Source organism: Cuculus canorus, chromosome 4 (genome assembly GCF_017976375.1).
Source record: "Cuculus canorus isolate bCucCan1 chromosome 4, bCucCan1.pri, whole genome shotgun sequence".
Lineage (NCBI taxonomy): Eukaryota > Metazoa > Chordata > Aves > Cuculiformes > Cuculidae > Cuculus > Cuculus canorus.
In genome coordinates, this window is record NC_071404.1 from 548,860 (window position 1) to 560,986 (window position 12,127).

Sequence of the window (12,127 nt, forward strand, 5' to 3'; positions counted from 1 at the left end):
GCGATGGACTTGATGATTGTGGTGGGTCCCCTCCAACTCAAGACGCTCCATGGCTCTGTGATTCACCGCTTATGCAACCCCCGGATGAGCTGGCTTCCTTCCTGCTCTGCGGCCGCTTCGTCTTCCTCTGGCCAACATCTCCAGTGGCATCCAACCCCTCGGTGGTGGCTGTTGGAGAACGTCAGCCCTGACTCACTCTCTTTCGCAATGCCACCATCTCCAGTTGTATCTGCTCATCTCCTGAAGTCCTGGGGGCTTCAAAGGGGTCATCGCCTCTGCCCGATGCCACGTGAGGGGTTGGTGGTGATGCATCCCTGGAGAACTGGAAGGAAAAGGCTCCCGGCGTTCCAGGCTGTGTCCTGTCAGGTGGGAAGGGTGGAGTTGGCAGGAAAGCCAAGAGCAGCCCAATCAATGAAATGTTAGTTTGGGGCCAACACAGAGAACCACAGAGTGACTCTGGTTGGAAGGGATCCCTCAGATCATAGAATCACGGAAGGGTTTGGTTTGGAAGGGATCTCAAAGCCCACCCAGTTCCAACACCTCCCACTGGATCAGGGGCTCCAAGCCCCATCCAACCTGGCCTGGAACCCCTCCAGGGATGGGACAGCCACGTGCCCTGGAGGAGAAGGGAAGGGCGAGGAGGAGGAAGATGAAGGTCTGTCCACTGCAGGTCCACCAGCACAGCCCCAGGGTGGTGGGGAACCTTGCCTTGGGCTTCTCGGCACTTGCTCCCGTTCGCAGTGTCACCACGTGGATGGGTTGGACCCAAACAGCTGGAGGAACCCAAACCCAATGTCCTGTACCACCACATCTGGAGCAGAGCGTGCCCAGCGATGTCCGTGCCACGGGCAATGGGGGTGGATGGACCACTGTCAGCACTGGGAGGAGCTGCTGGATCCATGTGGACCCCGTGGCACCAGGAATGGACCCCTCCAGCTTTGGGGTTCACTTCCAACTGGGAAGCTCCAGCCCATGGGTTGTGGTTGTCCAGCACGGTCCGGGCACATGCGGCTTCTCCTGGTGCCAGATGGCAGCCTGGATCCTGTCCTGGGCATCCAACCTCATCTGCTCCATGTGGCTCCATGTGGCTTCCCAGCTGGGGGGAGCACAGGCCCTGCACGTGGCCATGGGGAGGACGGTGAGGAGGATGGTGAGGAAGATGGTGAGGATGATTGAGATAACGGTGAGGATGATAAGGATGATGGTGAGGATGATAGGATCTAGAGGAAGGTGGAGAAGAAGGTAAGGATGATGAGGATGGTGAGTTTGATGGTCATGGTGGTGAAGATGGTATGGATGATGGAGAGGAGGATGAGGAAGATGGTGAGGGTGATGGAGATGATGATAAGGATGATGGGGAGGATGACAGTGAGAATGGAGAGGAAGGCAAGAATGATGAGGATGGTGAGTTTGATGGTCATGATGGAAAGGTTGGTGGTGAGGATGATGGTGAGGACGGAGAAGGCGGCAAGGATGATGAGGATGGTGAGTTTGATGGTCATGATGGTGAGGATGGTGATGAGGATGGTAAGGATGATGGAGAGGATGATGAGGAAGAAGATGAGGATGATGGTGAGGATGGTGAGGTTGATGGTCATGGTGGTGAAGATGGTAAGGATGATGGAGAGGATGATGAGGAAGACGGTGAGGGTGATGGAGATGATGGTGAGGTTGATGATGAGGATGATGGTGAGGATGGTGGTGAGGATGATGAGGATGATGGTGAGGACGGAGAAGAAGGCAAGGATGATGAGGATGGTGAGTTTGATGGTCATGATGGTGAGATTGGTGATGAGGATGGTAAGGATGATGGAGAGGATGATGGTGAGGATGGTGAGGTTGATGGTCATGGTGGTGAAGATGGTAAGGATGATGGAGAGGAGGATGAGGAAGACGGTGAGGGTGATGGAGATGATGGTGAGGTTGATGGTGAGGATGGTGGTGAGGATGATGAGGATGATGGTAAGGATGGAGAAGGATGATGAGGATGGTGAGTTTGATGGTCATGATGGTGAGATTGGTGATGAGGATGGTAAGGATGATGGAGGGGATGATGAGGAAGAAGGTAAGGATGGTGAGTTTGATGGTGAGGATGGTAAGGCTGATGGTCATGATGATGATGATGATGGTAAGGATGGGGAGGAGGATGGGGAGGGTGATAGTGAGGATGGTGAGGAAGAGGGTGAGGATGATGAGTTTGATGGTGACAACGGTGACGTTGATGGTGAGGAAGATGGTGAGGATGAGTTTGATGGTGACAATGGTGACGTTGATGGTGAGGAAGATGGTGAGGATGAGTTTGATGGTGACAACGGTGACGTTGATGGTGAGGAAGATGGTGAGGATGAGTTTGATGGTGACAATGGTGACACTGATGGTGAGGACGGTGGTGATGGCAACAGCCCCCAGCAGCACCACTGCCCGTGTCCCCACCCACGGCCACCCCCTCGGAACACCACCTGCCCTCCTGGTGGACAAGGAGGATGAAGGCTGGATCAGGGTCTGGATTGGGGTCAGAGTCCAGGTCTGGGTCCGGGTCCAGATTAGGGTCAGGGTCTGGATTAGGATCCGAGCCCTGATCCAGGTTGAGGGTCTGTGTCGGGATCAGAGCCAGGGTTGGGGTGCAGGTCCAGATCAGGATCCAGGCTGAGTTGGAGTCCGGGTCTGGATGAGGGTTGGGGTCCATCCTGAACCCGGATCAGGATGCGGATGGAGCTCAGGGCTGGGGACCCCGGGTGGGAGGGTGCGCGTGACGGGCGCAGGAACCCACAGCCGCTGCGGTCCCGGTTCCCCTTCCTGGCACTTGGATCCCCCCCCCCCAGTGCTCCCAGTACCACACCAGTACGCAGCGATGGCAGCGGAGACGTCAGACCAGTACGAGACCCTGCACGTCCAGTACCCCCCCGGCTACGGCCGAGGTGAGCCCCGACCTGCGCCTGGGGCCCCTCCTGTCCCCCCCAGACCCCTCCTGTCCCCCCAGATCCCTTCCTGTCCCCTCACTTACCCCCTGTCCCTCCTGTGCCCCCCAGACCCCTCCTGTCCCCCCCAGATCCCCTCCTGTCCCCCCATTTGCCCCCCCCCAGATCCCCCCATTTTCTCCCCCCAGTCCCTCCTGTCCCCCCCAGGTCCCCTCTCCTGTGCCCCCCGACCCCTCCTGTCCCCCCCACACCCCTCTTGTCCCCCCAGATCCCCTCCTGTCCCCCCATTTGCCCCTCCAGTCCCTCCTGTCCCCCCAGACCCCTCCTGTCTCCCCAGATCCCTCCTGTCCCCCCACACCCCTCTTGTCCCCCCCAGACCTCTCTTGTCCCCCCACTTGCCCCCCTCCTGTCCCCCCAGACCCCTCTTGTTCCCCCAGGTCCCCTCCTATCCCCCCATTTGCCCCCCCAGACCCCTCCTGTCCCCTCCGATCCCCTCCTGTCCCCCCATTTGCCCCCCCCCAGTCCCTCCTGTCCCCCCCACACCCCTCCTGTCCCCCCATTTTCTCCCCCCAGTCCCTCCTGTCCCCCCAGGTCCCCACCTATCCCCCATTTGCCCCCCCAGGTCCCCTCTTGTCCCCCCATTTGTCCCCCCAGGTCCCCTCTTGTCCCCCCCAGACCCCTCCTGTCCCCCCATTTGCCCCCCCCAGGTCCCCTCCTGTCCCCCCCCAGACCCCTCTTGTGCCCCCAGATCCCCTCCTGTCCCCCCATTTGTCCCCCCAGACCCCTCTTGTCCCCCCAGACCCCTCCTGTCCCCCCATTTGCCCCCCCCAGGTCCCCTCCTGTCCCCCCCCAGACCCCTCTTGTCCCCCCAGATCCCCTCCTGTCCCCCCATTTGCCCCCCCCCAGGTCCCCTCTTGTCCCCCCCCAGACCCCTCTTGTCCCCCCCCAGACCCCTCTTGTCCCCCCAGGTCCCCTCCTGTCCCCCCATTTGCCCCCCCAGCTCCCCTCTTGTCCCCCCCATTTCCCCCCCCAGACCCCTCTTGTCCCCCTCCTGTCCCCCCATTTGTCCCCCCAGATCCCCTCCTGTCCCCCCCAGACCCCTCTTGTCCCCCTAGATCCCCTCCTGTCCCCCCCCAGACCCCTCCTGTCCCCCCCAGACCCCTCTTGTCCCCCCAGGTCCCCTCCTGTCCCCCCCAGACCCCTCTTGTCCCCCCATTTGTCCCCCCCAGACCCCTCTTGTCCCCCCAGGTCCGCTGCCCTCGCCCCCCGTGTCCCGCTGGGCGCTGGGCTCCGTGCTGGCCGTGGGCACGGGGGGGCTCCTGGTCTTGGGGGCCGCCCTGGCTGCGCTCGTCACCCTCTGTAAGTGACACTGGGGACCCGGGGGGTGGCCCTGGGGTGGCCCTGGGGGTGCTGACCCCCCCCTTTGTCCCCCCCAGACGTGCAGGGACAGGCTGAGCTGCGGGAGGCGCGCGCGGAGCTGGCGGCAGCCGGGGTGCTGCTGAACCCCGACAGTGGGTGACACCGGGGGCCCCGTCCCCAACAGTGACCCCAGCCCTCGTCCCTGTCCCCAACACCATCCCCGGTCCCTGTCCCAGCCCTTGTCCCCGACCCTGTCCCAGTCCTTGTCCCCTAATCCCTGCCCCCAATCCCTGTCCCTCTCCCCATTCCCTGTCCCCAACCCTGTCCTTGTCCCCCAATCCCTGTCCCCAATCCCTGTCCCCTAATCCCTGTCCCTCTCCCCATTCCCTGTCCCCTAATCCCAGTCCTTGTCCCCTAATCCCTGTCCCTCTCCCCAATCCCTGCCCTTGTCCCCCAATCCCTGCCCCTCTTCCCATTCCCTGTCCCCAACCCTGTCCCTGTCCCCTAATCCCAGTCCTTGTCCCCCATTCCCTGTCCTCATCCCCTAATCCCTGCCCCTCTTCCCAGTCCTTGTCCCCCATTCCCTGTCCCCAACCGTGTCCTTGTCCCCCAATCCCTGCCCCTCTCCCCATTCCCTGTCCCCAACCCTGTCCTTGTCCCCAACCCTGTCCTTGTCCCCTCTCCCCAGTCCCTGTTCCCAGTCCTTGTCCCCCATTCCCTGTCCCCAACCGTGTCCTTGTCCCCCAATCCCTGTCCCTCTCCCCAGTCCTTGTCCCCCACCTCCTTTCCTACCCCCTGTCCCCCAGTCCCTGTCCCCAACCCTGTCCCTCCCCAGTCCTGGTCCCCAACTCTGCCTCATCCCCTGTCCCCAACCCAGTCCCTGTCCTCAGTCCTTGTCCCAGTCTCTGTCCCTGTCCCCTGCTCCTCTCACTGCCCCTCTCCCCATTCCCTGTCCCCCACTCCCTGTCCCCTGTTCCCATCCCAGGTCCCCACAGCCCCGGTGAGAGCTCGGCTGTGGCGCAGCGACGCAAGGACCAGCTGGGTAAGGGTCACTGGGTGCCCCTGGGGGTCCCCAGGCCTGCTGCCCTGTCCCCACTGCTGTCCCCATGGCCATCCCCACAGCTGTCCCCGTGGCCGTCCCCATGGTGTCCCCACAACTGTCCTCACAGTTGTCCCCTTGGCTGTCCTCATGTCCCCACAGCCATTCCCACGGCTGTCCCTTTGGTTGTCCCCATTGCTGTCCCCGTGGCCGTCCCCATGACTGTCCCCACAGTTGTCCCCTTGGCCGTCCCCATGGTGTCCCCACAGCCATTCCCACAGCTGTCCCCTTGGTTGTCCCCATGGCCATCCCCACAGCTGTCCCTGTGGCCGTCCCCATGGTGTCCCCACAACTGTCCTCACAGTTGTCCCCTTGGCCGTCCTCATGTCCCCACGGCCATTCCCACGGCTGTCCCCTTGGTTGTCCCCATGATGTCCCCATGGCCATCCCCACGCTGTCCCCTTGGTTGTCCCCATGATGTCTCCATGGCCATCCCCACGCTGTCCCCACAGCTGTCCCCGTGGCTGTCCCCATGGTGTCCCCACGACTGTCCTCACAGTTGTCCCCTTGGCCGTCCTCATGTCCCTACGGCCATTCCCACAGCTGTCCCCTTGGTTGTCCCCATGGCCATCCCCATGCTGTCCCCGTGGCCGTCCCCATGGTGTCCCCACGACTGTCCTCACAGTTGTCCCCTTGGCTGTCCTCATGTCCCCACAGCCATTCTCACGGCTGTCCCCTTGGTTGTCCCCATGATGTCTCCACGGCCATTCCCACGGCTGTCGTCACAGTTGTCCCCGTGGCCGTCCTCATGTCCCCAAGGCCATTCCCACAGCTGTCCTCTTGGTTGTCCCCATGGTGTCCCCATGACTGTCCTCACAGTTGTCCCCTCGGCCGTCCTCATGTCCCTATGGCCATTCCCACGGCTGTCCCCTTGGTTGTCCCCATGATGTCTCCATGGCCATCCCCACGCTGTCCCCACAGCTGTCCCTGTGGCCGTCCCCATGGTGTCCCCATGACTGTCCTCACAGTTGTCCCCTTGGCCGTCCTCATGTCCCCACGGCCATTCCCTTGGTTGTCCCCATGTCCGTCCCCACGGTGTCCCCGGCAGGGCGCTGGCTGCAGGGCTTGGCGCTGGGATGGCGCTACCACCAGGGCAACATCTACTTCTTCTCGGCTGAGAGGAAGCGGTGGGATGAGGCGCAGGTTGCCTGCCGTGCCACGCACGCCCACCTCACCTCCATCACCAGCAGCGAGGAGCAGGTGGGTGCCCGTCACCCGCACGGCAGGCCTGCGCCTGCTCCTCATGGTCCTGCATCTCCTCATCCTGCTTCTCTGGTCCTGGACCTCCTCATCCTACACCTCCTGGGTCTTCCATCCCTGGTCCTGCACCTCCTCACCTTGCTCCTCCTGGTCCTGGACCTTCCCATCCTGCTCCACCTGGGTCTTCCATCCCTGGTCCTGCACCTCCTCACCTTGCTCCTCCTGGTCCTGGACCTTCCCATCCTGCTCCTCCTTCTCCTGCACCCTTGGTCCTGCACCTCCTCATCCTGGACCTTCTCCTCTGGTCCTGGACCTCCTGATCCTGCACCTCCTGGGTCTTCCATCCCTGGTCCTGCACCTCCTCACCTTGCTCCTCCTTCTCCTGCACTTCTGGTCCTGGACCTTCCCACCCTGCTCCTCCTCCTCCTGCACCTCCTCATCCTGGTGCTTCGCCTCCTCATCCTGCCCCTCCTGGTCTTGCACCCCTGGTCTTGGACCTTCTCATCCTGCTCCTCTGGTCCTGCATCTCCTCATCCTGCTTCTCCTGGTTTTACACCTCTGGTCCTGGACCTCTTTATCCTGCTCCCTCCTGATCCTGCACCCCCTTAATCCCACACCCCCTAATCCTGCATCCCTTAATCCTACATCCCCTTAACCCTGCACTCCCTAATCCTACACCCTTAATCCTGCACCGCCTAAACCTGCATCCTCCTAACCCCGCACTCCCTAATCCTGCATCCTCCTAATCCCACACTCCCTAATCCTGCATCCTCTTAATCCCACACTCCCTAATCTTACACCCTCTTAATCCTGCATCCTCCTAATCCCACACTCCCTAATCTTGCATGCTCCTAACCATGCACTCCCTAATCCTACAACCTCTTAATCCTGCACCGCCTAATCCTGAATCCTCCTAATCCTGCACTCCCTAATCCCGCATTCTCCTAATCCCACACTCCCTAGTCCTGCATCCTCCTAACCCTGCACCTCTTTAATCCTGCATCCTCCTAATCCCACACTCCCTAATAAGACACCCTCTTAATCCTACATCCTCCTAAACCTGCATCCTCCTAATCCCGCACTCCCTAATCCTGCATCCTCCTAATCCCGCACTCCCTAATCCTGCATCCTCCTAATCCCGCACTCTCTAATCCTGCATCCTCCTAACCCTGCACTCCCTAACACTACACCCTCTTAATCCTGCATCCTACTAATCCCACTCCCTAATCCTGCATCCTCCTAATCCTACACCCTCTTAATCCTGCACCGCCTAATCCTGCATCCTCCTAACCCCACACTCCCTAATCCTGCATCCTCCTAACCCCACACTCCCTAATCCTATACCCTCTTAATCCTGCACCCCCTTAACCCTACATCCTCTTAATCCTACACCCCCCTAATCGTGCCCCCCCCCCCCATTCCCGCAGGATTACCTGGCGCGGGAGTCGCGGGGCGGCACCTACTGGATCGGGCTGGTGGCCACCGGCCCGGGGGGGTCGTGGCATTGGGTGGACGGGAGCCCCTACTCCAGTGCCCAGAGGTGAGTGGGGATCCGGGCTGGGGGGGTCCAGGGCTGCCCCCCAAAACCCCACCTCTGTCCCACGGACTCCGCTCCGTTCCGGCAGCTTCTGGGCCGCGGGGCAGCCGGACAACGTGGATCATGGGGAATGGGGCCGGGAGAGCTGCGCGCAGATCCATCCCGTGGGGAACAGCCTCTGGAATGACCACAACTGCAACTTCACCTTCTTCTGGATCTGCAAGCGGGACCTCAGTGGGCCCTGAGCCCCCAATCCCACCAGGATGAGCCCCCCCCCAATCCCACTGGAATTAGCCCCTCAATCCCACCAGGATGAGCCCCCCCCCCACTCCCACTGGAATTAGCCCCTCAATCCCACCAGGATGAGCCCCCCCCAATCCCACTGGAATTAGCCCCTCAATCCCACCAGGATGAGCCCCCTCCCCCCCACTGGAATTAGCCCCTCAATCCCACCAGGATGAGCCCCCCTCCCACTCCCACTGGAATTAGCCCCTCAATCCCACCAGGATGAGCCCCCCACACTCCCACTGGAATTAGCCCCTCAATCCCACCAGGATGAGCCCCCCCACACTCCCACTGGAATTAGCCCCCCAATCCCACCAGGATGAGCCTCCCCCACTCCCACTGGAATTAGCCCCTCAATCCCACCAGGATGAGCCCCCCCATTCCTGGCTCCCCCAGCTCCCTGTGGAGCCACACCATCCCCGCACCCTGATTCCTGGTTCTCCAGGCCATTCCAGCACCCCAATTCCTGGCTCCCCTGACCCCTGATTCTCAGCTCTCCTGGCCATCCCAGCACCCCGATTCCCAGCTCTCCCGGCTATTCCTGGCACCCAATTCCCAGCTCTCCAAGCCGCCCCAGCACCCCAATTCCCGGGTCTCCTGGCCATCCCAGCACCCTGATTCCCAGCTCTCCTGGCTAGCCTTGGCACCCGATTCCTGGTTCTTCTGGCCATCCCAGCACCCCAATTCCCGGCTCTCAGGATGCGCACCCCCAGCTGCCCCGCGGCCCCCTCTTATCCTGATGGGATGGATCTCCCATCTTCTAGCATCCCATCCCACAGCTGAGGGGACCACAGACCCCCCCACCGCCTGCTCCAAAGCACACGGACAGGGAGACCCCATCCCGAGGTCCCTCATGTGGAGCAGACGGAGCCTCTTGGCACCCATCCCTGCTCCTGCTCGCAAATCCCACAGGGAGAACCCATTTAATGCCCATTTACACCCTGCGGAAGCACTAAATCCCCAACCCCTCCATGACAGAACTGTGGGGAGAAATGGATTAAAAATTGCTCCTGGCTTTTGATTCCTGAGCCGTTTTTCCTGTCCATCCCATTACGGCTTGGAGATCCAACAACTTCCGTGCCAGATCCTGATCCATGATCTGAGAGATGGGATTGAGTGATCTCTCAGCGAGTTTGCAGGGCAAGGGAGGATCTGGCCAGGCTGGATCCATGGATAGAGGATCTCCAGAGGGATCTGGCCAGGCTGGATCCATGGATGGAGGATCTCCAGAGGGATCAGGCCAGGCTGGATCCATGGATGGAGGGCAGGAGGATCTCCAGAGCGATCTGGCCAGGCTGGATCCATGGCTGGAGGGCAGGAGGATCTCCAGAGTGATCTGGCCAGGCTGGATCCATGGCTGGAGGGCAGGAGGATCTCCATAGGGATCTGGCCAGGCTGGATCCATGGATGGAGGGCAGGAGGATCTCCAGAGCGATCTGGCCAGGCTGGATCCACGGCTGGAGGGCAGGAGGATCTCCATAGGGATCTGGCCAGGCTGGATCCATGGATGGAGGGCAGGAGGATCTCCAGAGGGATCTGGCCAGGCTGGATCCGTGGGCCAAAGCCAACAGGAGGTTCAAGCAGGCTCAGGGCCGGGTCTGGCACTTGGGACACAACAACCCGGAGCAGCTCCAGGCTTGGGGAAGAGCGGCTGGAAAGCTGCCTGGAGGAGAAGGACCTCAGGGTTTGGTCAACAGCAGCTGAACATGATCCAGCAGTGGCCCAGGTGGCCACCGGCACCGGGCTTGGATCAGCCATAGAGTGACCAGCAGGAGCAGGGACAGGATTGTCCCCATGGAATCCTGAGGCCACCCATAGAATCTTGGGCTCTGTTCTGGGCCCCTCACTCCAAAAACGCCCTGGAGGGGCTGGAGCGCATCTGGAGAAGGGAATGGAGCTGGGAAGGGTCTGGAGAACAGGGGTTGTGGGAGCGGCTGAGGGACCTGGGGCTGTCGAGCCTGGAGAAGAGGGGAGACCTCCTGGCTCTGCGCAGCTCCTGGAAAGGAGGTTGGAGACAAGGAGGGTCCGAGCTCTGCTCCCCAGGAACCAGGGATGGGAGGAAACACTTCCAAGTTGTGCCAGGGGCGGATTAGGTGGGATATTGTGAAGAATTCCTTCATGGAGAGAGCGGTGAAACCCTGGCAGAAGCAGGGGGGCGGTGGTGGAACCCCCGTCTCTGGAGGGGTTCAAAAGCCGGGCAGATGATGAACTCAGAAACGGTTTCAGTGTGGGATGGTTGCACTCCAGGACCTCCAATGTCTCTTCCAACCCAACCCAACCCAACCTGGATCCCACACCCGGGAACGCCGGGCAGGGCTCAGCGGGCTGCTTTGAGGCCCATCTCCCGATCCAGCGCCTGGAGAAAGCACTCGTTGAGGAAAAGCAAGCGGCCGTGGGGCAGGAGACGATCCAGGAGGCGGTCAGCAACCTCCGGTCGGAGCAGAATGTCGGTTCCGGAGCCAAGGAGACGGAGGGAAGCGAGGAAACGGGGCGTGAGGCGGCGCAGGGTGATCTCGGCCAGCGAGAGGTTCTCCCGGGGGTCACAAACCAAGGCAAAGGCGAGGGATAAGACGGAGATCCAGGCTATTGTCACCCGCTCCGGAAAGGGGTCCCCTGGGCGCAGCTGGAAAAGCCCCCCTGGAGCATCTTGGAGTGAGATCGGCTCCTCCAGGCGCTGCGGGAGCTGGGGGGACGGTAGGCGCCCCGAGGACGCCTGGAGGAGCCGGCACTGCGAGGCCACCTGCCTGCAGGAGAAAACGGGGGGCTCGAGTTAGGATCCCCCCACAAAGAGGGGCAGGGGGACCCTTGGGGATGGGGGATCACAGATCTGGGGGGTCCCAGTGAGCCCTGGCCCCTGAAAAGAAGGGGGGGTTCACCACAGTGGGGGGGGGGGGTCTCATCTTGCTCTGTGCCCCCAGAAAGGGGAGGTCACCACCCCAGGGGTCCTGCAGATCCCAGGTGTCCCCCAAAAGCGGGGTCCCCACGGCTGGGGGATCCCAGAAGGGGAGATTTCCATGGCTGGAGGGTCCTCCAGAGCCCAGGTGCCCCCCAGAAAGGCTGTGGGGAACCCCAGGGAGGGGGTGTCACGGCCCTGTCGGAACCTGCAGCCTCCCAGAAAAACTGTTGGGGTTTCAAGGAGGGGGTGTCAAGGCCCTGAAGGTCCCTGTAGCACCCAGGCACCCCCCAAAAAGGCTGTGAGGAACCCCAGAGAGGGGCCGTCACGGTCCTAGGGGTCCTGCAGCCCCCCAGAAGGGGGTCCCCATGGCTGCTGGGGTCCAAGGAAGGGGGTGTCACGGTTGTAGGGGGTCCTGCAGCCCCCCAGAAGGGGGTCCCCATGGCTGCTGGGGTCACAGAGAGGGGTGTCACGGTCGTAGGGGGTCCTGTAGCCCCCCAGAAGGGGGTCCCCGCGGCCGGGGGTGCCGGTGGAGGGGCAGTCCCCGGTACCTGGCCAGGGCCAGCAGCTGCTCCTTGCGGCGCAAGCGCTGCCTGGCGGTGTCCCCGGAGTCGGAGGGGTCCCCGGGGGGGTCCCCGAAGGAGCGGGCGTACAGGAGGCGGCAGGGGGCCCGTCCCGGGGCGGCGGGACCCGGCGGATCCGTCCCGCCCAGCGCCAGCACCACGAAGGCCCGCGCCATGGCGGCCGCGGCACGTGGTGCCGCGCGGCGCCTCTCATTGGCTGCGGGGAAGAGAGAGCGGCGCTGATTGGCTGGAGCGGGGCTTGGAAAGTCCTCG

General features: G+C 62.1%; 2 protein-coding genes across 2 annotated transcripts; one reads left to right on the plus strand and one right to left on the minus strand.

The window, feature by feature from the left end:
- The first annotated feature begins 248 nt into the window (after positions 1 to 248).
- On the plus strand, positions 249 to 8,402 carry LOC128852091 (C-type lectin domain family 4 member F-like). Its single transcript, XM_054065731.1, has 8 exons — positions 249 to 366; positions 2,823 to 2,918; positions 4,167 to 4,277; positions 4,355 to 4,429; positions 5,263 to 5,319; positions 6,425 to 6,576; positions 8,004 to 8,116; positions 8,202 to 8,402. The coding sequence occupies exons 2-8, from the start codon at positions 2,852 to 2,854 to the stop codon at positions 8,356 to 8,358; spliced, it is 732 nt and encodes a 243-aa protein (XP_053921706.1). The 5' UTR covers positions 249 to 366; positions 2,823 to 2,851; the 3' UTR covers positions 8,359 to 8,402.
- Positions 8,403 to 8,842: 440 nt separating this feature from the next.
- On the minus strand, positions 8,843 to 12,059 carry AP5S1 (adaptor related protein complex 5 subunit sigma 1). Its single transcript, XM_054065736.1, has 2 exons — positions 11,843 to 12,059; positions 8,843 to 11,142 (listed from the first exon to the last, which is right to left on the minus strand). Exons 1-2 carry the CDS (start codon positions 12,028 to 12,030, stop codon positions 10,716 to 10,718), a joined length of 615 nt encoding a protein of 204 aa, XP_053921711.1. The 5' UTR covers positions 12,031 to 12,059; the 3' UTR covers positions 8,843 to 10,715.
- Between the last annotated feature and the right edge of the window lie 68 nt (positions 12,060 to 12,127).